Genomic DNA, 26,276 nt, shown 5'->3' on the forward strand with positions numbered 1-26,276 from the left:
CTGTGCACAGGAGATGCCCTCACAATCGGACAGATTTGGAGTGTTTTTGCAAAGAAGAGTGGGCAAATCTTGCCAAGTCAAGATGTGCCATGCCGACAGACTCATACTCAAAAAGACTGAGTGCTGTAATAAAATCAAAAAGGTTCTTCAACAAAGTATTAGTTTAAGGGTGTGCACATTTTTGCAACCATATCATTTTAGTGTTTTTCTTTTTTTTACCCCAGTCTCCACCTAAAAAATTTCAGTTTATAAGTCACATTAAAGGTGGAAAAAGTTTTGAAATAATTTATCTCATTTTTTTTCCCCATCACAGAAACCTGACACTAACAGGGGTGTGAAGACTTTTTATATCCACTGTATGTAGAATGATTTTCGTGTTTTAGGTCCTATTAACCAATAGTTATTGCCATTTATATATGAATCATGGTCTTTTTTTGCTTTATCCCCTTATTGATTCTGCTTATTAGCCAGTGTTCAGTGAAAGTATACAATGCTACTATTTCCTTTTGCAATTTGTAGAACAAAAGCAAACATCTGATTTTATATAGAGTAAACACAAACATGCAGCTGATGTAGTAATAAAAAGCAAGAAGGTTTATTAACCAAAGTGTTTCACATGTTAATTAAAATACAAAAACAAGCACAGATTGACACTGCTAATAAACATAAATTGTGTCATGTACAGTAAAACCTGTATCATTAACCTTGTATGTGAAACAAACGCTGTCAGATGTTCCAAACTGTAAAATAACAAGATGGCAGCTGCCATGAGATCGAAAGTAAAAAACATTCTGTCATTTAACAAAAAAACTAAACAGTTGGCTTCTGACCAAGAAACATCCAGGAACTTGACATCGCAGGAGTGAAAACCCTCAGGTTGGTTCAAATTCTATCAGCCAACTCGTAATGGAGGAGCGACAAGGACAACCCCATCACCGCGTACGAAAAGCATAGGGATGTTGCGCTTCGTAGACTGCAACGAAATTTACAAAAGGTGTAAAGCTATTAGAGAAAATTTAATTGTGGATAAAACATCATGAGAACTAGCTAGCTTCATTCTAAAGCAATGGTTTTCAGCATGCTGAACACCACACAGAGGACATATTACTGCTATGGCAGTATAAATGACAGTTTAGCAATACCAGATTAATAAAGGATGGGCTAAAGCATATATAATTTATAGTTTACATACCCTGGCAGAATTTATGATTTCTTGGCCATTTTTCAGAGAATATGAATGATAACACAAAAACTTTTCTTTCACTCATGTTAGTGTTTGGCTGAAGCCATTTATTATCAATCAACTGTTTACTCTTTTTAAAGCTACACAGGAGATTATTTATAAAAACTGTTAAAACTCAGAGTTTACATTGTATTAAAACTGCACTGCTCTACGGCTAGGCAAGGTGTGTTCTTAATTTATAGGTTCCACCTGCTGTAGCCGGCTTGCTAATATATACAAAGCTAGTGCTTGTTTTAAACATTAATAAAAAGCTTATAACCAAAGAAGCTGTTCTTTTCATTGGACGCTGCTCAAGGATACAACTTTACCTATGTGTTTATTTTCACCTACTATCTTGTGAGTAGTTTGTAAACAATACATGGGGCTCACCAGGTGTGTGTGAGAGAGCTATATAGATAGAGCTATAGATAGAGAGCGATAGATTATATATACATATACACACACACACACACACACATATACAGGTAGCCCTCAGTTTACGCCGGGGTTAGGTTCCAGAAGGAATGGTTGTAAATCGCTCGAAACCGTTGTAAATTGAAACCCAGTTTACAATGTAAGTCAAAGGGATGTGAGGGAGATAGGTTCCAGGCCCCTCTCAAAATTGTCAAAAGTAACACCTAATACGTTATTTTTAAAGCTTTGAAATGAAGACTTTAAATGCTAAACAGCATTATAAACCTAATAAAATAATCACACAACACAGAATATATAATTAAACTAAGTTAAATGAACAAAAACATTTGCTAAACAGCATTATAAATCTAATAAAATAATCACACAACACAGACTTCACTTGCATTTTTCTGCAAACAGTTCTTTCTATGCATTCCAATCTGGACTGATTTATAGACAGGAATATCTTGTTCCTTTGAAATCTGCTCGATAGCTCAGGTCTGGTTAAACTGATTAATTTTAGCTTGCTTGGCTTTGCTGCAACACAAGCCGACAGCTCCCCCTACTGGCTATTTTAAGAAATGCACTGCTTCTCAATGCTTTTCAATAGCAGTCACATGACTGGAAAAAAAGCTTGTTATTCTGAAACGGTGTAAATTGAACAGTTGTAAAACGAGGGCCACCTGTATATATACATACACACATATACACACACACAGAAATGAACACAGGCTTGCACTCTCTGGTATTTTAAAATAATTTACAGTGAAAATTGTGATGTTTCGGGGATAAAGTATCCTCTTCCTCAGACAGTGTGTACAAAGTGAAGCAAATATATAGCAAACATAGTAAAACTGACACACACCCTAATTGCATGTTATACACATACATACACACTATACCCACAATCCACCAGCTCATAGAGGTTTATTAAGGTTTGTTTTTGTTCTAAATACATAGTGAATATAAAAAGGTATTCCATAGATGTAACCTGTATAACAAGGAGAAAAGTTCACAGGTGTGTTCTAATGTTCTAAACAGTGCGTGATTGTTGGAAATATACTGCAGTTAAACTGAAACTTAGTTTTTTGTTTTACAGGTTTTAAAACATGTTCATTCCATACAGCAAGATCTGAATTCACTGGCAATGCGCTTAAAATGTTCAAAGACAGTGAAGCCCTATACTTTCCAGTCTTGCAAAGTGCTGGCGGGAGCTTTGAAAGACTGAAATGAGCTTTTATCAACGGACCTGGCATTTGTTTTATCATTGGGTCTAAAGTCTCACACTTGTGAAATCACAATGATTGGCTGAGGAGCTCTGAACCGATGAGAAACCTAACTAAAAAAAAATATCAAGTTGCTTTTACATATTAAGTATCTGTCACAGACCTCAGACCAGCAATAAACAGCTATTAGAACTTTACTTAAAAGGACATGAAACCCAAAATGATTTTTTCATGATTCAGATAGAACATACAACTTTCCAATGTACTTCTATTAATTTTTTTTTTTTTCTTGTTCATCTTTGTTGAAAAGCAGGGCTGTAAGCTCAGGAGTGTGCACGTGTCTGCAGCACTATATGGCAGCAGTTTTGCAACAATGTTATACATTAGCAAGAGCACTAGATGGCAGCAATATTTCCTGTTATGTAGTGCTTCAGGCATGCGCATGCTACCTACCTAGGTATCTCTTCAACCAAGAGCATGAGAAGGAAGCAAATTTGATAATAGAAGTAAATTAGAACTGTTTTTAAAATTGTTTTCCCCATCCGAATCATGAAAGGAAAAATGTGGGTTTTATGTCAGCTAATGTTTGTAGCGCATAAGATGTGTACGCCCTAGTAATCCCTAGTTATACGACCCCTGGATGTGTACAAAACATGGCCTTCCTGGGCTAAGAACTGTGCCCAAATCTCTGGGCTGTACACATTAACTTAGTCTGGGGTCTGCGTTAGACATTGCTTGGTTATTAGGGACAGGACTAAAAGGCACAGTGAGTGCACAGTAATGGCAAAAATAGGAAGATATAAATAGCCAGACCTGAGATGTGGCATGTCCTGCTGTCCAGCTAATTAGAAGAAAATAAAGATGCTAATTATTGGCAGAACCTCGGCTAAGAAGAGTTTCAGTCCCTCAGGCCAGTGGTGACAAACTGTCAGTTACACAGCACAAAGGAGAACTGAGCAGCGGCAAACCAACACTACTAAATAAAAATATTACCTTGTAGATCTCTTCATAGGTTTCCTCATCAATCTCTATGGTCGTCACAGTCTCCTCAACATCTCCTAGAATCATGTTTAAGTGCTGATCGTACGCCTGATTAGAAGAAGGCAGAAGACTTATCATGCGCTTACCAGAATGAGCAGAGGCAAAGAAAGTGCAAGCGCAATACTCACATGCAGCCTCCCGCGCAGCTCTCGGTCGTTCCTCATCTTCACATAGATCCTCTCGTCCAAGCTCAGCCTGATGAGGTCCAGAGGCTCCTCCACAGTGTTTGTGGTTTGTTGCTGCATTAATAGAAGACACATAAGCAGACTAAGAGACGGGGAGAGCATTACTTACATAGGCCAGAGGTCAGAGAGGAATTGCTAGCAATCTGCACAATAAGGTTACCAAAGCGGTAGTGCATATTAGTCAGTGATGAAATAACTGGTAACATAATTCCCTCCTCTAACTCTGAGCAGACGTGTTTGAGTGGCAGCGCACAGGGCATGCACAGCATATGTGCTTATGCCGCAGAACCATTTACCGCTGTTACTAGAAACATTTTTACAATTAGACACCTGAAAAGCACTCAGACCACTCATAAATGTCAGATGTGTCACTCAGGGAGATTAGACACTAAATACATTTTATAAGCATAGTATTGAGGTTATTCCTTCTACTTGCTGCCATGTTCAAACCTATTTTCACTACATTTGACTAATGTGTTTGCACAAAAGCAGCAACTCTCCTTTAGATATCTGCAGCGTAACCTAGGTTACATAATAGCAGCACCATGATTAGAGGGAGGTAAATTAAATGTATTAAGTGTTTAGGGCTCCTTTACACAGAATATACAGTTAGTATGGGGGGGTACACACTGCTGCTCTGTGTTATACACAAACACACACATTATACAGTTAGTATGAGGGGTACACTGCTGCTCTGTGTCACACGTTATACAGTTAGTATGGGGTACACACTGCTGCGCTGTCACACACACACATTATACGGTTAGTATTATTTATTATCATTTATTTATAAAGCGCCAGCAGATTACGCAGCTCTATACAAAGAATAAAAACATTACAGGGATACAGTAATAAACAAACAAGTACAGTAGGGGTAAATAACAGTTGTAGGTGCAGTAATTGAGTTATACAAAAAGGGGAGGAATGCCCTGCCTTTGAGCACAATCAGTAGTAGTTCACTTTAAGCACAAAGTGGCCTACAGGTAGAAAGGCTCTCAAGCTTACAATCTAAAGGAGAGGGAATGGACACAGAAGGTAGGGGAGAAGAGAAATAAGTCTGATATAAGGCAGAGAAAACAGAGTGAGTGATGGCGGCGGGGGGGGGGGAGTGTATGGTGACTGAGCAAGAAGTTTGGAAAAGTGTAAAATAATGTGGTAAAATGGCAGTACAAAGGCTGTGAGTCTGAAGTGGTTTCTCTATCCTGGGTTATTAGTGACAGCTGCACATAATTACTGTTAGAAGGTGTGTGTATATATTAAGGTAAACACTAGGGTGGTGGGAGGATTGGAGGGTTACTGCTTTCAAATCTGGAGTCTGATGTTAGTTGTGAGGTAAACATGTCTGGTGAGAAAGTATAGGGGGAAGGAGTGGTTTGAAACACAGCAAAGGGGGAGAAAAAGATTGGAATATTACAATGAGATTTAAAAATAATTCCATGATACCCCAACAGAAATAATAAATAATTGCACTCAATGTCTTGATTGGAGAGACCATTCAGATGTATTACCTTGTGAACTGTTTTGCAAATCTGGAGTCTGATGTTAGTTGTGAGGCTTGTAAACTGTTTTGCAAAGCTCTATGAGGGTTACACACTGCTGCTATGTATCACACACACATTATACAGTTAGTATGTGGGTACACACTACTGCTCTGTGTCACACACACACACACACACATATTATACAGTTAGTATATGGGTACACACTACTGCTCTGTGTCACACACACACACATTATACAGTTAGTATGTGGGTACACACTACTGCTCTGTGTCACACACACACACATTATACAGTTAGTATGGGGGGTACACACTACTGCTCTGTGTCACACACACACACACATTATACAGTTAGTATGGGGGGTACACACTACTGCTCTGTGTCACACACACACACACACACATTATACAGTTAGTATGGGGGGTACACACTACTGCTCTGTGTCACACACACACACATTATACAGTTAGTATGGGGGGTACACACTACTGCTCTGTGTCACACACACACACATTATACAGTTAGTATGGGGGGTACACACTGCTGCTCTGTGTCACACACACATTATACAGTCAGTATGGGGGGTACACACTGCTGCTCTGTGTCACACATACATTATACAGTCAGTATGGGGGTACACACTGCTGCTCTGTGTCACACACACATTATACAGTTAGTATGGGGGGTACACACTGCTGCTCTGTGTCACACACATTATACAGTTAGTATGGGGGGTACACACTGCTGCTCTGTGTCACACACATTATACAGTTAGTATGTGGGTACACACTACTGCTCTGTGTCACACACATACAGTTAGTATGTGGGTACACACTACTGCTCTGTGTCACATCATGCAGTTAGTATGTGGGGTACACACTGCTGCTCTGTGTCACACACACATTATGCAGTTAGTATGGTGGTACACACTACTGCTCTGTGTCACATCATGCAGTTAGTATGGTGGTACACACTGCTGCTCTGTGTCACACACACATTATACAGTTAGTATGGGGGTACACACTGCTGCTCTGTGTCACACACACATTATACAGTTAGTATGGGGGTACACACTGCTGCTCTGTGTCACACACACATTATACAGTTAGTATGGTGCTACACACTACTGCTCTGTGTCACATCATGCAGTTAGTATGGGGGTACACACTGCTGCTCTGTGTCACACACACATTATACAGTTAGTATGGGGGTACACACTGCTGCTCTGTGTCACACACACATTATGCAGTTAGTATGGGGGTACACACTGCTGCTCTGTGTCACACACACATGATACAGTTAGTATGGGGATACACACTGCTGCTCTGTGTCACACACACATTATACAGTTAGTATCTGGGTACACACTGCTGCTCTTTGTCACATACAAGTTATATAGTTAGCATGGGGAGTAAACACTACTGCTCTGTGTCACACACATTATGCAGTTAAAATAGGGGTACATGCTGCTGCTCTGTTTCACACACACATTATAAAGTTAGTTGGGGGTACACATTGCTGCTGTGTCACACACATTATACAGTTAGGAGTACACACTGCTGTTGTGTCTCACACACATTATACACTTAGTATGGGGGTACAGACTGCTGCTATGTGTAACAAACACACATATAAGAGGATTTTGTGAGGGAAGTAGTTTTCCGCCTTACTCACCTGCTCCACATCATCCGCCATCTTTATCCCGCGCACCGGAAGTGGCAGATCACCCGGGTAACCAGCGTAGCGAGTTTAATGTTTCCGGTTTTTTATTGAAATAACTTTATTAACAATAAGTATTTGTTTGGACATAGTTACTGCATGTGCGCATGCGTGGTATCGCTGGGGCACCGGATTTGACGTTTTGTTGTGTTTTTTTTTATTATTTCCGATTAGTTATACAACACAACCATGTGATACCGAGATGGGTAAACGGGGCAGCTCTGATCAATGCGGGGCGGGTGGAAAGAGAGCACGGACGCAGGGGAGGAAACGGGCACAGCAAGTCCAAAACCGTGAGTTCACTGATTGAGAGGTGGATTACTACTTAGTACGGTATACCTAGGGCAGTGGGGTGACATGTTACTGTATATCTAGGGCAGGGGGGGTGACATGTTATTGTGTATATATAGGGCATGGGGTGACATGGTACTGTACTGTATACCTAGAGCAGGTGGTGATGACATGGTACTGTATACCTATGGCAGGGGGTGACATGGTACTGTATACTTAGAGCAGGGGGTGACATGGTACTGTATACTTAGAGCAGGGGGTGACATGGTACTGTATACCTAGGGCAGGGGGGTGACTGGTTACTGTATACCTAGGGCAGGGGGGTGACTGGTTACTGTATACCTAGGGCAGGGGGTGACTGGTTACTGTATACCTAGGGCAGGGGTGACTGGTTACTGTATACCTAGGGCAGGGGGTGACTGGTTACTGTATACCTAGGGCAAGGGGTGACATGGTACTGTATACCTAGGGCAGGGGGGTGACTGGTTACTGTATACCTAGGGCAGGGGGGTGACATGGTACTGTATACTTAGAGCAGGGGGTGACAGGGTACTGTATCCTAGGGCAGGGGGTGACTGGTTACTGTATACCTAGGGCAGGGGGGTGACTGGTTACTGTATACCTAGGGCAGGGGGTGACACGGTACTGTATACCTAGGGCAGGGGGTGACATGGTACTCTATACCTAGAACAGGGGGTGTAACTGGTTACTGTATGGCTAGGACAGGGGGTGACATGGTACTGTATACCTAGGGCAGGGGGTGACATGGTACTGTATACCTAGAACAGGGGGTGTAACTGGTTACTGTATGGCTAGGACAGGGGGTGACATGGTACTGTATACCTAGGGCAGGGGTGACATGGTACTGTAACATATGGCAGGGCGTGTGACTGTTTACTTTATGGCTAGGACAGGGGTTTACATGATACGGTATACCTAGGACAGGGGTTTACATGATACTGTATACCTAGGACAGGGGTTTACATGATACTGTATACCTAGGACAGGGGTTTACATGATACTGTATACCTAGGGCAGGGGGTGACATGGTACTCTATACATAGGGCAGACAGTTACATAGTACTTTTTGCTTAGGGCAGGGTGTGGGACTGATTACTGTATGCCTAGGGCAGGGTGTGGGACTGATTACTGTATTCCTAGGGTAGGGGGTGACTGGTTACTTTATGCCTAGGGCAGGATGGTGACTGGTTACTGTATACCTAGGACAAGGGGTGACATGATACTGTATACCTAGGGCAGGGGGGGTGACTGGTTACTGTATGTCTAGGGCAGGGGGGGTGACTGGTTACTGTATGTCTAGGGCAGGGGGGGTGACTGGTTACTGTATGTCTAGGGCAGGGGGGGTGACTGGTTACTGTATGTCTAGGGCAGGGGGGGTGACTGGTTACTGTATGCCTAGGGCAGGGTGGGTGACTGGTTACTGTATGTCTAGGGCAGGGGGGGGTGACTGGTTACTGTATGTCTAGGGCAGGGGGGATGACTGGTTACTGTATGCCTACGGCAGGGGTGACTGGTTACTGTATGCCTAGGGCAGGGGGGGTGACTGGTTACTGTATGCCTAGGGCAGGGGGGGTGACTGGTTACTGTATGCCTAGGTCAGGGGGGATGATTTGTTACTGTATGCCTAGGGCAGGGGGGATGATTTGTTACTGTATGCCTAGGGCAGGGGGGATGACTGGTTTCTGTATGCCTAGGTCAGGGGGGATGATTTGTTACTGTATGCCTAGGGTAGGGGGGGTTGTGTATGGTTGGGCATTATACTTAGGATGCAAAACCTTGGCAGTTGCTGGGCATTAATAATGAAGTGGTGAAGCCGACATTACTCATCAGTTAAAGGGACACTGTACCCAAAAATTTTCTTTCGTGATTCAGATTGAGCATGAAATTTTAAGCAACTTTCTAATTTACTCCTATTATCAAATTGTCTTCATTCTCTTGGTATCTTTATTTGAAATGCAAGAATGTAAGTTTAAATGCCGGCCCATTTTTGGTGAACAACCTGGGTTGTCCTTGCTGATTGGTGGATAAATTCATCCACCAATCAAAAAGTGCTGTCCAGAGTACTGAAACCAAAAAAAAGCTTAGATGCCTTCTTTTTCAAATAATGATAGCAAGAGAACGAAGAAAAATTGATAATAGGAATAAATTAGAAAGTTGCTTAAAATTTCATGCTCAATCTGAATCACGAAAGAAATATTTTGGGTACAGTGTCCCTTTAAGTTGTAAAATAACAATTTTGTGGCTGTGGATGTTCTGTGATCATTGTTATGTGATCTGCGTGACAGAACAACAGCCCTATTTATATTTCTCTGAGGAACGTTTGTTTCCTGGCCTAATGTTCTGTTGGATATTACTTTGCAGATGTTATTGTTGATATATGTGAAGAGGAGAAGCTGCCGTGTAAAAAGGGCAAACCCACAGGCCCAGCTGTCAGAAGCAGGAAACGTTCAGTTAGGTCTGCAGGTGACACTCCACACAGAACTCCAAGGGGAAGAAAAAGTGCAAAAGCTGAGAAATCAACAAGCAATGTGGTGAACACAGAAGGGAAAGAGAGAGAGATCCAGTGAGTACAACACACAGCTGCTATCAGACATTTGTATACTTATGTTCACAAACAGCACATTACAGAGACATTCCTGTGCTTCTCAAAGCTTATGGCTAGCTCAGGATTTAGAGAATATAGCGGTATCACTGTTATAAATGCAAAGCTGCACAAGACATCCAGCCACCTTTTCAACAGCAACCTGGGTGCTAGCTCGGAGCCAATAAACAGCAGCATTTGCAGGATTTTAGCCAAAGTGTGAATAAAATTAGTTTTTTGATGTTTCGGGACTGAATTATCCCCTTCCTAGAATAATTACAAAGTGCTAACTTATTGCTATTTAATCAAAACCAATCTAATCAACTGATCCCCTTGTGTAGTGGCACCAAATTGGGGTTTCTGGAATGCCAAGTTATTATAGGTATTGCCACGACTTGAAGCAATACTTGAAACCTTGAAATACATAGAAACAATATACAGACAAAAATATATAGTGAACACACACTGCCGTAAAGTGATGGTAAAGTCAACCCCTTTTATATAGAGGGTGTTAGTTCATGTGTGTCATATAGATAACACTGTGCTCATGCACGTGGAGTTCAGGTGAGCCAGCTCTGATTGGCTAAAATGGATGTCTGTCAAAAGAACTGAAATAAGAGGGCAGTTTGCAGAGGCTTAGATATAAGGCAATTACAGAGGTAAAAAGTGTATTTATATAACTGTGTTGGTTGTGCAAAACTAGGGAATGGGTAATAAAGGGATTATCTATCTTTTTAAACAATACAAATTCTAGTGTAGACTGTCCCTTTAAAGCAGGGGTGGGCAGACTTTTGTAAGGCAAGGGCTACCTCTAATTTTATTCCAAGTGACGTGGTCACCTAACTAAAAAAAAAAACACACCAGTCGCTGGCTGAAAATTGTATTTTTGCCACAAATAGGACTTGCTGGTTGGAAATTGTATTTTTGCCACTAATAATACAGCTTTAAAAATCATCTGCGCTCTTTAATAATAAATAAAGTCTTTATTTACTGCGAGAGCTCTCTCTTTACATCGCGCCGGGACCATCAAGCAACCTTATCTGTATACCGCACCTGCATATGAATAAGTAGTCTTATAATCAAGACGGCTCGAGTCTAGGGCTAGCGGAGTAGTCAAGCCTGGAACACATGGGAAACCCACAGCTCAGGTACAACGATGACAATGAACTATTCTCAGCCAATCATAGACAGACTCATTCTACAAAGTGGACGCCATGTCAGGTTGATTAACGGGCAGGTCCTGTTGGCTGCTCTCGATCCGTGTGCGACTAGCTGAAGACTACTGAAAATAGTTTGGACAGTGACAGGACCTGCAGGCTCTGTACTGCCTTACACAGCAACCAGAGACTGGTATAGCAGCAACAGCACTGACTTGCACAATCTTGTGACAACAAATTCTGGGGACAGAAAGCTGCAGAAACTATCACAAAGTATAGCTAATATTAGTGTGTCAGAGAAAGTATCAGAGAGCAGCATCAAAGCCTGGTACAGAAAAGTAAAAGAACCTGAGGGGGAGTAACAGACCCTGGGGAAAAAACATCACCAGACCATTCACCCAGCAGATTCTGGTGACAAGTAACGGAGGACAGAACTAGAAAGTAGAAGCAGAATATCAGACAGAGCAGGACCTGGAATTGCCAAACCCAGGGAAACCGAGCAGCATCTCAGCCTGGTGCATGAAGAGTCTGTACTATGGACTGACCGCTCTTGAGACAAAAGTAGGAGAGTTTGGGACAGACAGTAACAAAGCTGGGGCAGCGAGTTCAGCTACAGCCGCGTTGCGCATGCTGAAGTACACATTACTGCTGTCATAGACTCATAGCCAATCTCAAAAGTCTGCATACTAGAAACATTTCTCATACATCTACGGTGGCGAGGCTCTTCACTCAGAATCTAGATGTGTGAGAAATATTTCTCTTATTATGCAGACTTTTGAAATCTACCAGGCAGTCACCTCAAAATTCATTTGCGGTCCACTGGTAGACCGCAATCTTCGTCTTGCCCACCCCTGCTTTAAAGCATGCCACAATTTGGATTTGACAACGGCGAAAATGTCAGGGGAAAAAAAACAAGTCTTAGTGTTGGGGCTGCCGGAGCGTGCAGTAGCAAAGTAGCAGTTATATAAAAGTTACTAAAGTTTTAATTGTATGTTTTTTTTTTTATCAATGAAACTAATTATTATTTTTGAATTTCACATTGAATGGGAAAAAATAAAGTTGTGTGCTATAAGCCCAGGCGAAATTAGACCCCATGGCTGTGCCAGACATTTGGAGTTAAAAAGAAACTTCAAATTTAAAATAACTTTTTATTTTTTATAGGGGAAACTATTAATTGTAAAACACATTCATGTGGTGGACCATTGACAATTCATGGGGAATGATGGTATATAGATTATTAACGTCAAGGGTGATGAACAGGTCACGCTCTTGTAACCGTACTTCACCCAAAAGTCTGAGATGAGTAGCATTAAAGGGGCACTGAACCCAATGTTTTTCTTTCGTGATTCAGATAGAGCATGCATTTTAAGCAACTTTCTAATTTACTCCTATTATCAATTTTTCTTCGTTTTCTTGCTATCTTTATTTCAAAAAGAAGACATCTAAGTTTTTTTTTTTTTTTGTTTAGGACATTGGACAACACTTTTTTATTGGTGGATTAATTTATCCACCAATCAGCAAGATCAACCCAGGTTGTTCACCGAAAATGGCCCGGCATCTAAACTTACATTCTTGCATTTCAAATAAAGATACCAAGAGAATGAAGAAAATTTGATAATAGGAGTAAATTAGAAAGTTGCTTAAAATGTCATTCTCTATCTGAATCACGAAAGATAACATTTGGGTTCAGTGTCCCTTTAAGGAGAGGCTTTTTTTTTTTTTTTTTTACCACCGGTTGTAAAAGAAAATCAATATACTGAGCAAACAGTTGAAAAAGTGAGTCTCTAGTCCACACTATAGGACAACAATGAGGTTGTGTAAGACGTTTGCGTGTTCCTGTTTAAACAACAGTTGAACTCTGCTCTGAATTATATCACTCTTTAAATCAAAATTGTAGCAATGAATCCAATTGTTGTTTAAAGGGACACTCAACACCAAAATTGTTATTGCTTAAAAAGATAAATAATGCCATTACTACCCATTCCCTAGCTTTGCACAACCAACATTGTTATATTAATATACATTATAACATTTAAACCTCTAAATTTCTGCCTGTTCCTAAGCCACTACAGACAGCCTCTTATAACATACTTTTTTTTTTTTTATTGGCGTTTTACAACAAGAGACTGCTAATCCATGTGGGCCACATTGATAATATTGTGCTCTCTGCCGTGGAATTGTGCATGACACTGCACTAATTTGGCTAAAATGGAAGTTAGTAGCTAATAAATAGCCATGTGACCAGGGGGCTGTCAAAAAAGCTTGGATACAAGGTAATCACAGAGATTACAAGTATATTAATATAATAATGTTGGGTGTACAAAACTGGGGAATGGTTAATAAAGGGAATATCTATCTTTTTAAACAATAACACATTTGAAGTTGACTGTCCCTTTAAACAGGAAATGGAAGAGTAATCTTACTAAAATTGAACAAAATGCCATTCACACGCTCCAGAATGATAATACAATAGTGATCCACTCAGCGGATAAGGGAGGTGCGATTGTGCTATTAGATTTTGAGAACTATCGTAATGATATTTTACACCAATTAGATGACAGAACTACCTTTGATCCCACTAACATTTTTAAACCATTGGATCCTTTTTTACATTTTTGTATTTGAACAGGGATATAGTTCAGACCAGTTTAGAGATTTTATGACAACTGCACAAAAAGCTAAATAAAATATTTATTACAATACAGCACTATACGTGCGATACATTACACTGTGCACAACAAATCTAAATATAATGTTTATTACAATACAGCACTAGACGTGTGATACGTTTATATTTATATATATATATATATATATATATATATATATATATATATATATATGTGATATGTTTATATTTATATATATATATATATATATATATATATGTGTGTGTGTATGTATTTTACACTCATACATATATATATTCTCATTGACAGACAACATTGTGACAAAAGGATTTAATGAGAACCTGTAGGGCCAAGTGCGTCTGATCTGATGTCATATTTTATAGATGCGGTAATTTTTTTTATCTCAGGGAACTGCTGGTTCCGCAGGACAAGTCATTGGCTCCAAAGACATGTGTGAAGAAAAGCAGTGATTCCGAGGAGAGCGATGATGAATGGGAGGATGTGGAAGGTATGGCATTTTTTATTATTATTATTATTATTGTTATTATTGTTGTTATCATTATTATTGGTATTGTTGTTGTGGTTGCATTTATGGTTCATGGCCCAAAACACACATTGACAGCAGCATGCCAAAGCCATAAAATTCATGGAGGCACATTTATCTCCATTCTCTCATAATTATACCAACTGCTTATGCAACTGAATGGTGAAAATGCACGTGGGTTAGTGCTTAAAGGGACAGTGCAGTCAAAATCAAACCTGATACAGATAGAGCATCAATTTAAAAAGCTTAGCAAGGAAGGTCAGAATTGAAATGTGCAGATGTGCATTTCAATTTTAAATCAAAAGCATTTTGCAATATATTTAGCAAAAATGCTTCTAGTAAAAGTTATTGCTGTTTTTCAGCAGCATACGTATATATGCCGTGAGAGCTCGTGCGCCAGTAGTCCAGCTGAAATAGCTGGTGGTGGTGTGTATTGTGTTTGTGAAGATGTAATTTGTATAACACAAGCCACTGCTGATTCTCTGAGAAGGTGTGGTGTTTGCATACTGGAGTACCCCCTCACAGCATATGTGCATATGCCACTGAAAACCACTAATAACTTGCTAGAAGCATATTTACTAATGGAAGTATAGCAAAGTATGCACATTTCAGTCTTTACCCCTCTATCCCTTTTAAACACATTTCCAATGTACAGGTAGCCAGTATGTATTATCAAACTAAGTTTAATGAACAAAAAGGTTGGTTTTTTTTTTGCATTTTTCCGTAAACAAAGCTTTAAGGCCTCTGCATTGAGAACAGTAGCATAAAGTATGTTTAGTGTACAGTACAAGTATGGGTTTAGTGCAGTAAATTATTATTAAGTGATTGTAAAGTTTTACTAATTAAAGCCCGGCATTTAAAAATAATCTTAAAAACAGGGGCACTTTAATTCATTAAATACCTTTCCGTTCTGGTAAACAGACCTCCGATCCTCCGCCCGCATCTCCTATTGTAGGTAGCATGTCAATGACGAATCCGGCGGCCTGTTTTCCATAACGCAAAGGTAAGTATGTTTAAAAAAAGAAGAGTCACTAATTCCTTAAACTTTACTATCTCATTAAATAAATGTTTGTTTTTTAAATTAAAAGTTAATGTAGCAAACGTCCAACATAATAAACTTCTTAGATTTCAAAGTTCATATGTATAAAAGTTCATAGATACCCTGTATAAACACCAGCTTCTTCTATTAGAAAACACTCTGACTTTAAAATTATGGCGCAAACATCCGTTATCCTTCGGTACAAAAGCAACACTTTTACTAGTGCAGCCACTGAATCCAATTAGCAAAAAAATCTCCAATGTACGGGTAGATAGGACTTATCAAGTCAGAGAGCAATTTCCGGTCTGGACCGCTTGTTTTATTAGGTACAGTAGACCATCTGTAGCAGTATAGACGGACCATCAGTATCTGAGTCATGTGATGTTCACTTCACATTCATTTGGTTCCCATTGGTCAAAGGCTTAAGCTTCTCCCCTGTTGCTCTCAGATACACCAAACAGCTTACAGACTTAAATCGAAAGTGCCTGGGGAGATGTGTGCTACAAATTTTTATTCTTACAAAAGTACTTCTTCTCAGTTACAGTCACATGACTCACAAAAAGGGTCAGATACGGCATAAATTGAACCATTGTAAACTGAGGGTCACCTTGTACTTTTATTATCTAATTTGCTTAATTCCCGTTAACCTTTGCTGAAAAGCATACCTAGGTAGGCTCAGGAGTGCTCAAGACACGTGTTCACTCCTGAGCTTACCTTCCTGTTTTCAAGTAAAGATACCAAATCTTATGCTCCAGCTGAACCATGAAAGAAACCTTTTTGGTTTCATGTCCTTTTTAATAGCAACTCTTAACTCCCGGAGGCACTGCCTGCCATCAGCACTACAAGACACTAGCACTATTTAACCACAGGAGTATCAGGCAAATTCCAACAACTTAGTTGTTGAATTGAACACAAGTGGTTTTCCTTCTCATTTATTATGTGAATGCTGACAGAATCTCTAGTCATCTGAAGCAATAACTAGTATCGGCTACGTTACACGGTCTGCATGTTGCATAAACGCTCTCCAGCCTTCATACGCTACATTACACGGTCTGCATGTCACATAAACGCTCTCCAGCCTTCATACGCTACATTACACGGTCTGCATGTCACATAAACGCTCTCCAGCCTTCATACACTACATTACACGGTCTGCATGTCACATAAACGCTCTCCAGCCTTCATACGCTACATTACACAGTCTGCATGTCACATAAACGCTCTCCAGCCTTCATACGCTACATTACACGGTCTGCATGTCACATAAACGCTCTCCAGCCTTCATACGCTACATTACACGGTCTGCATGTCACATAAACGCTCTCCAGCCTTCATACGCTACATTACACGGTCTGCATGTCACATAAACGCTCTCCAGCCTTCATACGCTACATTACACGGTCTGCATGTCACATAAACGCTCTCCAGCCTTCATACGCTACATTACACGGTCTGCATGTCACATAAACGCTCTCCAGCCTTCATACGCTACATTACACGGTCTGCATGTCACATAAACGCTCTCCAGCCTTCATACGCTGCATTACACGATCTGCATGCAACGTAAACAGTCTCCAGCCTACACGGTCTGCATGCGAGCGTAAAAACACTCTCCAGCCTTCACATGCTACTTTACACGGTCTGCATGTCACATAAACGCTCTCCAGCCTTCACATGCTACATTACACGATCTGCATGCAACGTAAACACTCTCCAGCCTTCACAGGCTACTTTACACGGTCTGCATGCGAATGTAAAAACACTCTCCAGCCTTCACATGCTACTTTACACGGTCTGCATGCGAATGTAAACAGTCTCCAACCTTCACAGGCTACATTACACGGTCTGCATGTCACATAAACGATCTCCAGCCTTCATACGCTACATTACACGGTCTGCATGTCACATAAACGCTCTTGAGCCTTCATACGCTACATTACACGGTCTGCATGTCACATAAACGCTCTCCAGCCTTCACATGCTACATTACACGGTCTGCAAGTCACATAAACGCTCTCCAGTCTTCATACGCTACATTACACGGTCTGCATACACCGTAAACACTCTCCAGCCTTCACAGGCTACATTACACGGTCTGCATGCGAGCGTAAAAACACTCTCCAGCCTTCACATGCTACATTACACGGTCTGCATGTCACATAAACACTCTCCAGTCTTCATACGCTACATTACACGATCTGCATGTCACATAAACGCTCACCAGTCTTCATACGCTACATTGCACGGTCTGCATGTCACATAAACACTCTCCAGTCTTCATACAGTCTGCATGTCACATAAACGCTCTCCAGCCTTCACATGCTACATTACGCGGTCTGCATGTCACATAAACGCTCTCCAACCTTCACAGGCTACATTACACGGTCTGCATGCGAGCGTAAAAACACTCTCCAGCCTTCACATGCTACTTTACACGGTCTGCATGTCACATAAACGCTCTCCAGCCTTCACAGGCTACATTACACGGTCTGCATGTCACATAAACGCTCTCCAGCCTTCACATGCTACATTACACGGTCTGCATGTGAACGTAAACACTCTCCAGCCTTCACAGGCTACATTACACGGTCTGCATGCGAATGTAAACAGTCTCCAACCTTCACAGGCTACATTACACGATCTGCATGTCACATAAACGCTCTCCAGCCTTCATACGCTACATTACACGGTCTGCATGTCACATAAACGCTCTCCAGCCTTCATACGCTACATTACACGGTCTGCATGTCACATAAACACTCTCCAGCCTTCACAGGCTACATTACACGGTCTGCATGTCACATAAACGCTCTCCAGTCTTCATACGCTACATTACACGGTCTGCATGTCACATAAACGCTCTCCAGTCTTCATACGCTACATTACGCGGTCTGCATGTCACATAAACGCTCTCCAGCCTTCATACGCTACATTACACGGTCTGCATGCGAGCGTAAAAACACTCTCCAGCCTTCACACGCTTCATTACGCGGTCTGCATGTCACATAAACACTCTCCAGTCTTCATACGCTACATTACACGGTCTGCATGTCACATAAACACTCTCCAGTCTTCATACGCTACATTACACGATCTGCATGTCACATAAACGCTCTCCAGTCTTCATACGCTACATTACACGATCTGCATGTCACATAAACGCTCTCCAGCCTTCATACGCTACATTACACGGTCTGCATGTCACATAAACGCTCTCCAGCCTTCATACGCTACATTACACGATCTGCATGTCACATAAACGCTCTCCAGTCTTCATACGCTACATTACACGATCTGCATGTCACATAAACGCTCTCCAGCCTTCATACGCTACATTACACGGTCTGCATGTCACATAAACGATCTCCAGCCTTCATACGCTACATTACACGATCTGCATGTCACATAAACGCTCTCCAGTCTTCATACGCTGCATTACACGATCTGCATGTCACATAAACGCTCTCCAGCCTTCATACGCTACATTACACGATCTGCATGTCACATAAACGCTCTCCAGCCTTCATACGCTACATTACACGGTCTGCATGTCACATAAACGCTCTCCAGCCTTCATACGCTACATTACACGGTCTGCATGTCACATAAACACTCTCCAGCCTTCACAGGCTACATTACACGGTCTGCATGTCACATAAACGCTCTCCAGTCTTCATACGCTACATTACACGGTCTGCATGTCACATAAACGCTCTCCAGTCTTCATACGCTACATTACGCGGTCTGCATGTCACATAAACGCTCTCCAGCCTTCATACGCTACATTACACGATCTGCATGCAATGTAAACAGTCTCCAGCCTTCACAGGCTACATTACACGGTCTGCATGCGAGCGTAAAAACACTCTCCAGCCTTCACACGCTACATTACGCGGTCTGCATGTCACATAAACACTCTCCAGTCTTCATACGCTGCATTACACGATCTGCATGTCACATAAACGCTCTCCAGCCTTCATACGCTACATTACACGGTCTGCATGTCACATAAACACTCTCCAGCCTTCATACGCTACATTACACGGTCTGCATGTCACATAAACGCTCTCCAGCCTTCATACGCTACATTACACAGTCTGCATGTCACATAAACACTCTCCAGCCTTCATACGCTACATTACACGATCTGCATGCAACGTAAACAGTCTCCAGCCTTCACAGGCTACATTACACGGTCTGCATGCGAGCGTAAAAACACTCTCCAGCCTTCACATGCTACATTACACGATCTGCATGTCACATAAACGCTCTCCAGTCTTCATACGCTGCATTACACGGTCTGCATGCAACGTAAACACTCTCCAGCCTTCATACGCTACATTACACGATCTGCATGCAACGTAAACAGTCTCCAGCCTTCACAGGCTACATTACGCGGTCTGCATGCGAATGTAAAAACACTCTCCAGCCTTCACAGGCTACTTTACACAGTCTGCATGCGAATGTAAACACTCTCCAACCTTCACAGGCTACATTACACGGTCTACATGTCACATAAACGCTCTCCAGCCTTCATACGCTACATTACACGGTCTGCATGCCACATAAACGCTCTCCAGCCTTCATACGCTACATTGCACGGTCTGCATGCCACATAAACGCTCTCCAGCCTTCATACGCTACATTACACGGTCTGCATGCCACATAAACGCTCTCCAGCCTTCATACGCTACATTGCACGGTCTGCATGTCACATAAACGCTCTCCAGTCTTCATACGCTACATTACACGGTCTGCATACAACGTAAACACTCTCCAGCCTTCACAGGCTACATTACACGGTCTGCATACAACGTAAACACTCTCCAGCCTTCACAGGCTACATTACACGGTCTGCATGCGAATGTAAAAACGCTCTCCAGCCTTCATACGCTACATTACACAGTCTGCATGCGAGCGTAAAAACACTCTCCAGCCTTCACATGCTATATTACACGGTCTGCATGTCACATAAACGATCTCCAGCCTTCATACGCTACATTACACGGTCTGCATACAACGTAAACACTCTCCAGCCTTCACAGGCTACATTACACGGTCTGCATGCGAAGGTAAAAACGCTCTCCAGCCTTCATACGCTACATTACACAGTCTGCATGCGAGCGCAAAAACACTCTCCAGCCTTCACATGCTACATTACACGGTCTGCATGTCACATAAACGCTCTCCAGCCTTCATACGCTACATTACACGGTCTGCATACAACGTAAACACTCTCCAGCCTTCACAGGCTACATTACACGGTCTGCATGTCACATAAACGCTCTCCAGCCTTCATACGCTACATTACACGGTCTGCATGTCACATAAACGCTCTCCAGCCTTCACATGCTACATTACACGGTCTGCATACAACGTAAACACTCTCCAGCCTTCATACGCTACATTACACAGTCTGCATGTCACATAAACGCTCTCCAGTCTTCATACGCTACATTACACGGTCTGCATACAACGTAAACACTCTCCAGCCTTCACAGGCTACATTACACAGTCTGCATGTCACATAAACGCTCTCCAGCCTTCATACGCTACATTACACGGTCTGCATGTCACATAAACGCTCTCCAGCCTTCATACGCTACATTACACGGTCTGCATGCAACGTAAACAGTCTCCAGCCTTCACAGGCTACATTACACGGTCTGCATGCGAGCGTAAAAACACTCTCCAGCCTTCACATGCTACTTTACACGGTCTGCATGCGAATGTAAACAGTCTCCAGCCTTCACATGCTACATTACACGGTCTGCATGTCACATAAACGCTCTCCACTCTTGATACGCTACATTACACGATCTGCATGTCACATAAACACTCTCCAGTCTTCATACGCTACATTACACGATCTGCATGTCACATAAACGCTCTCCAGCCTTCATACGCTACATTACACGGTCTGCATGCGAACATAAAAACACTCTCCAGCCTTCATACGCTACATTACACGGTCTGCATGCAACGTAAACAGTCTCCAGCCTTCACAGGCTACATTACACGGTCTGCATGCGAGCGTAAAAACACTCTCCAGCCTTCACATGCTACTTTACACGGTCTGCATGCGAATGTAAACAGTCTCCAGCCTTCACATGCTACATTACACGGTCTGCATGTCACATAAACGCTCTCCACTCTTGATACGCTACATTACACGATCTGCATGTCACATAAACACTCTCCAGTCTTCATACGCTACATTACACGATCTGCATGTCACATAAACGCTCTCCAGTCTTCATATGCTACATTACACGATCTGCATGTCACATAAACGCTCTCCAGCCTTCATACGCTACATTACACGATCTGCATGTCACATAAACGCTCTCCAGCCTTCATACGCTACATTACACGGTCTGCATGTCACATAAACGCTCTCCAGTCTTCATACGCTATATTACACGGTCTGCATGTCACATAAACGCTCTCCAGCCTTCATACGCTACATTACACGGTCTGCATGTCACATAAACGCTCTCCAGCCTTCATACGCTACATTACACGGTCTGCATGTCACATAAACGCTCTCCAGTCTTCATACACTACATTACACGGTCTGCATGTCACATAAACGCTCTCCAGTCTTCATACGCTACATTACACGGTCTGCATGTCACATAAACGCTCTCCAGCCTTCATACGCTACATTAAACGGTCTGCATGTCACATAAACGCTCTCCAGCCTTCATACGCTACATTACACGGTCTGCATACAACGTAAACGATCTCCAGCCTTCACATGCTACATTACACGGTCTGCATGTGAACGTAAACAGTCTCCAGCCTTCACAGGCTACATTACACGGTCTGCATGTCACATAAACGCTCTCCAGTCTTCATACGCTACATTACACGGTCTGCATGTCACATAAACGCTCTCCAGCCTTCATACGCTACATTACACGATCTGCATGTCACATAAACGCTCTCCAGTCTTCATACGCTACATTACACGGTCTGCATGTCACATAAACGCTCTCCAGCCTTCATACGCTACATTACACGGTCTGCATGTCACATAAACACTCTCCAGTCTTCATACGCTACATTACACGGTCTGCATGTCACATAAACGCTCTCCAGCCTTCATACGCTACATTACACGGTCTGCATGTCACATAAACGCTCTCCAGCCTTTATACGCTACATTACACGATCTGCATGTCACATAAACGCTCTCAAGTCTTCATACGCTACATTACACGGTCTGCATGTCACATAAACACTCTCCAGTCTTCATACGCTACATTACACGATCTGCATGTCACATAAACGATCTCCAGCCTTCACAGGCTACATTACACGGTCTGCATGTCACATAAACACTCTCCAGTCTTCATACGCTACATTACACGGTCTGCATGCGAACGTAAAAACACTCTCCAGCCTTCACATGCTACATTACACGGTCTGCATGTGAACGTAAACAGTCTCCAGCCTTCACAGGCTACATTACACGGTCTGCATGTCACATAAACGCTCTCCAGTCTTCATACGCTACATTACACGGTCTGCATACAACGTAAACGATCTCCAGCCTTCACATGCTACATTACACGGTCTGCATGTGAACGTAAACAGTCTCCAGCCTTCACAGGCTACATTACACGGTCTGCATGTCACATAAACGCTCTCCAGTCTTCATACGCTACATTACACGGTCTGCATGTCACATAAACGCTCTCCAGCCTTCATACGCTACATTACACGATCTGCATGTCACATAAACGCTCTCCAGTCTTCATACGCTACATTACACGGTCTGCATGTCACATAAACGCTCTCCAGTCTTCATACGCTACATTACACGGTCTGCATGTCACATAAACGCTCTCCAGTCTTCATACGCTACATTACACGGTCTGCATGTCACATAAACACTCTCCAGCCTTCACATGCTACATTACACGGTCTGCATGTCACATAAACACTCTCCAACCTTCACATGCTACATTACACAGTCTGCATGTCACATAAACACTCTCCAGTCTTCATACGCTACATTACACGGTCTGCATGCGAACGTAAAAACAGTCTCCAGCCTTCATACGCTACATTACACGGTCTACATGTCACATAAACGATCTCCAGCCTTCATACGCTACATTACACGATCTGCATGTCACATAAACGATCTCCAGCCTTCATACGCTACATTACACGGTCTGCATGTCACATAAACGATCTCCAGCCTTCATACGCTACATTACACGGTCTGCATGTCACATAAACGATCTCCAGCCTTCATACGCTACATTACACGGTCTGCATGTCACATAAACGCTCTCCAGCCTTCATACGCTACATTACACGGTCTACATGTCACATAAACACTCTCCAGCCTTCATACGCTACATTACACGGTCTGCATACAACGTAAACACTCTCCAGCCTTCATACGCTACATTACACGGTCTGCATGTCACATAAACGCTCTCCAGCCTTCATACGCTACATTACACGATCTGCATGTCACATAAACGCTCTCCAGTCTTCATACGCTACATTACACGGTCTGCATGTCACATAAACGCTCTCCAGTCTTCATACGCTACATTACACGGTCTGCATACAACGTAAACAGTCTCCAGCCTTCACAGGCTACATTACACGGTCTGCATGTCACATAAACACTCTCCAGTCTTCATACGCTACATTACACGATCTGCATGTCACATAAACGCTCTCCAGTCTTCATACGCTACATTACACGATCTGCATGTCACATAAACGCTCTCCAGCCTTCATACGCTACATTACATGGTCTGCATACAACGTAAACACTCTCCAGCCTTCATACGCTACATTACACGGTCTGCATGTCACATAAACGCTCTCCAGCCTTCATACGCTACATTACACGATCTGCATGTCACATAAACGCTCTCCAGTCTTCATACGCTACATTACACGGTCTGCATGTCACATAAACGCTCTCCAGTCTTCATACGCTACATTACACGGTCTGCATGTCACATAAACGCTCTCCAGCCTTCATACGCTACATTACACGGTCTGCATGTCACATAAACGCTCTCCAGCCTTCATACGCTACATTACACGGTCTGCATGTCACATAAACACTCTCCAGTCTTCATACGCTACATTACACGGTCTGCATGTCACATAAACGCTCTCCAGTCTTCATACGCTACATTACACGGTCTGCATACAACGTAAACGATCTCCAGCCTTCACATGCTACATTACACGGTCTGCATGTGAACGTAAACAGTCTCCAGCCTTCACAGGCTACATTACACGGTCTGCATGTCACATAAACGCTCTCCAGTCTTCATACGCTACATTACACGGTCTGCATGTCACATAAACGCTCTCCAGCCTTCATACGCTACATTACACGATCTGCATGTCACATAAACGCTCTCCAGTCTTCATACGCTACATTACACGGTCTGCATGTCACATAAACGCTCTCCAGTCTTCATACGCTACATTACACGGTCTGCATGTCACATAAACGCTCTCCAGTCTTCATACGCTACATTACACGGTCTGCATGTCACATAAACACTCTCCAGCCTTCACATGCTACATTACACGGTCTGCATGTCACATAAACACTCTCCAACCTTCACATGCTACATTACACAGTCTGCATGTCACATAAACACTCTCCAGTCTTCATACGCTACATTACACGGTCTGCATGCGAACGTAAAAACAGTCTCCAGCCTTCATACGCTACATTACACGGTCTACATGTCACATAAACGATCTCCAGCCTTCATACGCTACATTACACGATCTGCATGTCACATAAACGATCTCCAGCCTTCATACGCTACATTACACGGTCTGCATGTCACATAAACGATCTCCAGCCTTCATACGCTACATTACACGGTCTGCATGTCACATAAACGATCTCCAGCCTTCATACGCTACATTACACGGTCTGCATGTCACATAAACGCTCTCCAGCCTTCATACGCTACATTACACGGTCTGCATGTCACATAAACACTCTCCAGCCTTCATACGCTACATTACACGGTCTGCATACAACGTAAACACTCTCCAGCCTTCATACGCTACATTACACGGTCTGCATGTCACATAAACGCTCTCCAGCCTTCATACGCTACATTACACGATCTGCATGTCACATAAACGCTCTCCAGTCTTCATACGCTACATTACACGGTCTGCATGTCACATAAACGCTCTCCAGTCTTCATACGCTACATTACACGGTCTGCATACAACGTAAACAGTCTCCAGCCTTCACAGGCTACATTACACGGTCTGCATGTCACATAAACACTCTCCAGTCTTCATACGCTACATTACACGATCTGCATGTCACATAAACGCTCTCCAGTCTTCATACGCTACATTACACGATCTGCATGTCACATAAACGCTCTCCAGCCTTCATACGCTACATTACATGGTCTGCATACAACGTAAACACTCTCCAGCCTTCATACGCTACATTACACGGTCTGCATGTCACATAAACGCTCTCCAGCCTTCATACGCTACATTACACGATCTGCATGTCACATAAACGCTCTCCAGTCTTCATACGCTACATTACACGGTCTGCATGTCACATAAACGCTCTCCAGTCTTCATACGCTACATTACACGGTCTGCATGTCACATAAACGCTCTCCAGCCTTCATACGCTACATTACACGGTCTGCATGTCACATA

At 42.5% G+C, this 26,276-nt stretch overlaps 2 protein-coding genes across 3 annotated transcripts in view; one reads left to right on the plus strand and one right to left on the minus strand.

Annotated features, from left to right (window-relative positions):
• Nucleotides 1–573: 573 nt before the first annotated feature.
• LSM3 (LSM3 homolog, U6 small nuclear RNA and mRNA degradation associated) lies at nucleotides 574–7,392 on the minus strand. The gene is made up of 4 exons (XM_053720921.1): nucleotides 7,265–7,392; nucleotides 4,032–4,142; nucleotides 3,856–3,951; nucleotides 574–973 (listed from the first exon to the last, which is right to left on the minus strand). The coding sequence occupies exons 1-4, from the start codon at nucleotides 7,283–7,285 to the stop codon at nucleotides 893–895; spliced, it is 309 nt and encodes a 102-aa protein (XP_053576896.1). The 5' UTR covers nucleotides 7,286–7,392; the 3' UTR covers nucleotides 574–892.
• A 14-nt stretch (nucleotides 7,393–7,406) lies between these two features.
• XPC (XPC complex subunit, DNA damage recognition and repair factor) overlaps nucleotides 7,407–26,276 on the plus strand; it is an 88,256-nt gene continuing 69,386 nt past the window's right edge. For both annotated transcript variants that reach the window (XM_053720919.1, XM_053720920.1), the window contains exons 1-3: nucleotides 7,407–7,602; nucleotides 9,983–10,184; nucleotides 14,397–14,497. In XM_053720919.1, coding sequence (XP_053576894.1) covers nucleotides 7,512–7,602; nucleotides 9,983–10,184; nucleotides 14,397–14,497 — 394 coding nt within the window. In that variant the 5' untranslated portion in view covers nucleotides 7,407–7,511. The remainder of the gene's footprint in view (nucleotides 7,603–9,982; nucleotides 10,185–14,396; nucleotides 14,498–26,276) is intronic.

Source organism: Bombina bombina, chromosome 7, assembly GCF_027579735.1.
Source record: "Bombina bombina isolate aBomBom1 chromosome 7, aBomBom1.pri, whole genome shotgun sequence".
Lineage (NCBI taxonomy): Eukaryota > Metazoa > Chordata > Amphibia > Anura > Bombinatoridae > Bombina > Bombina bombina.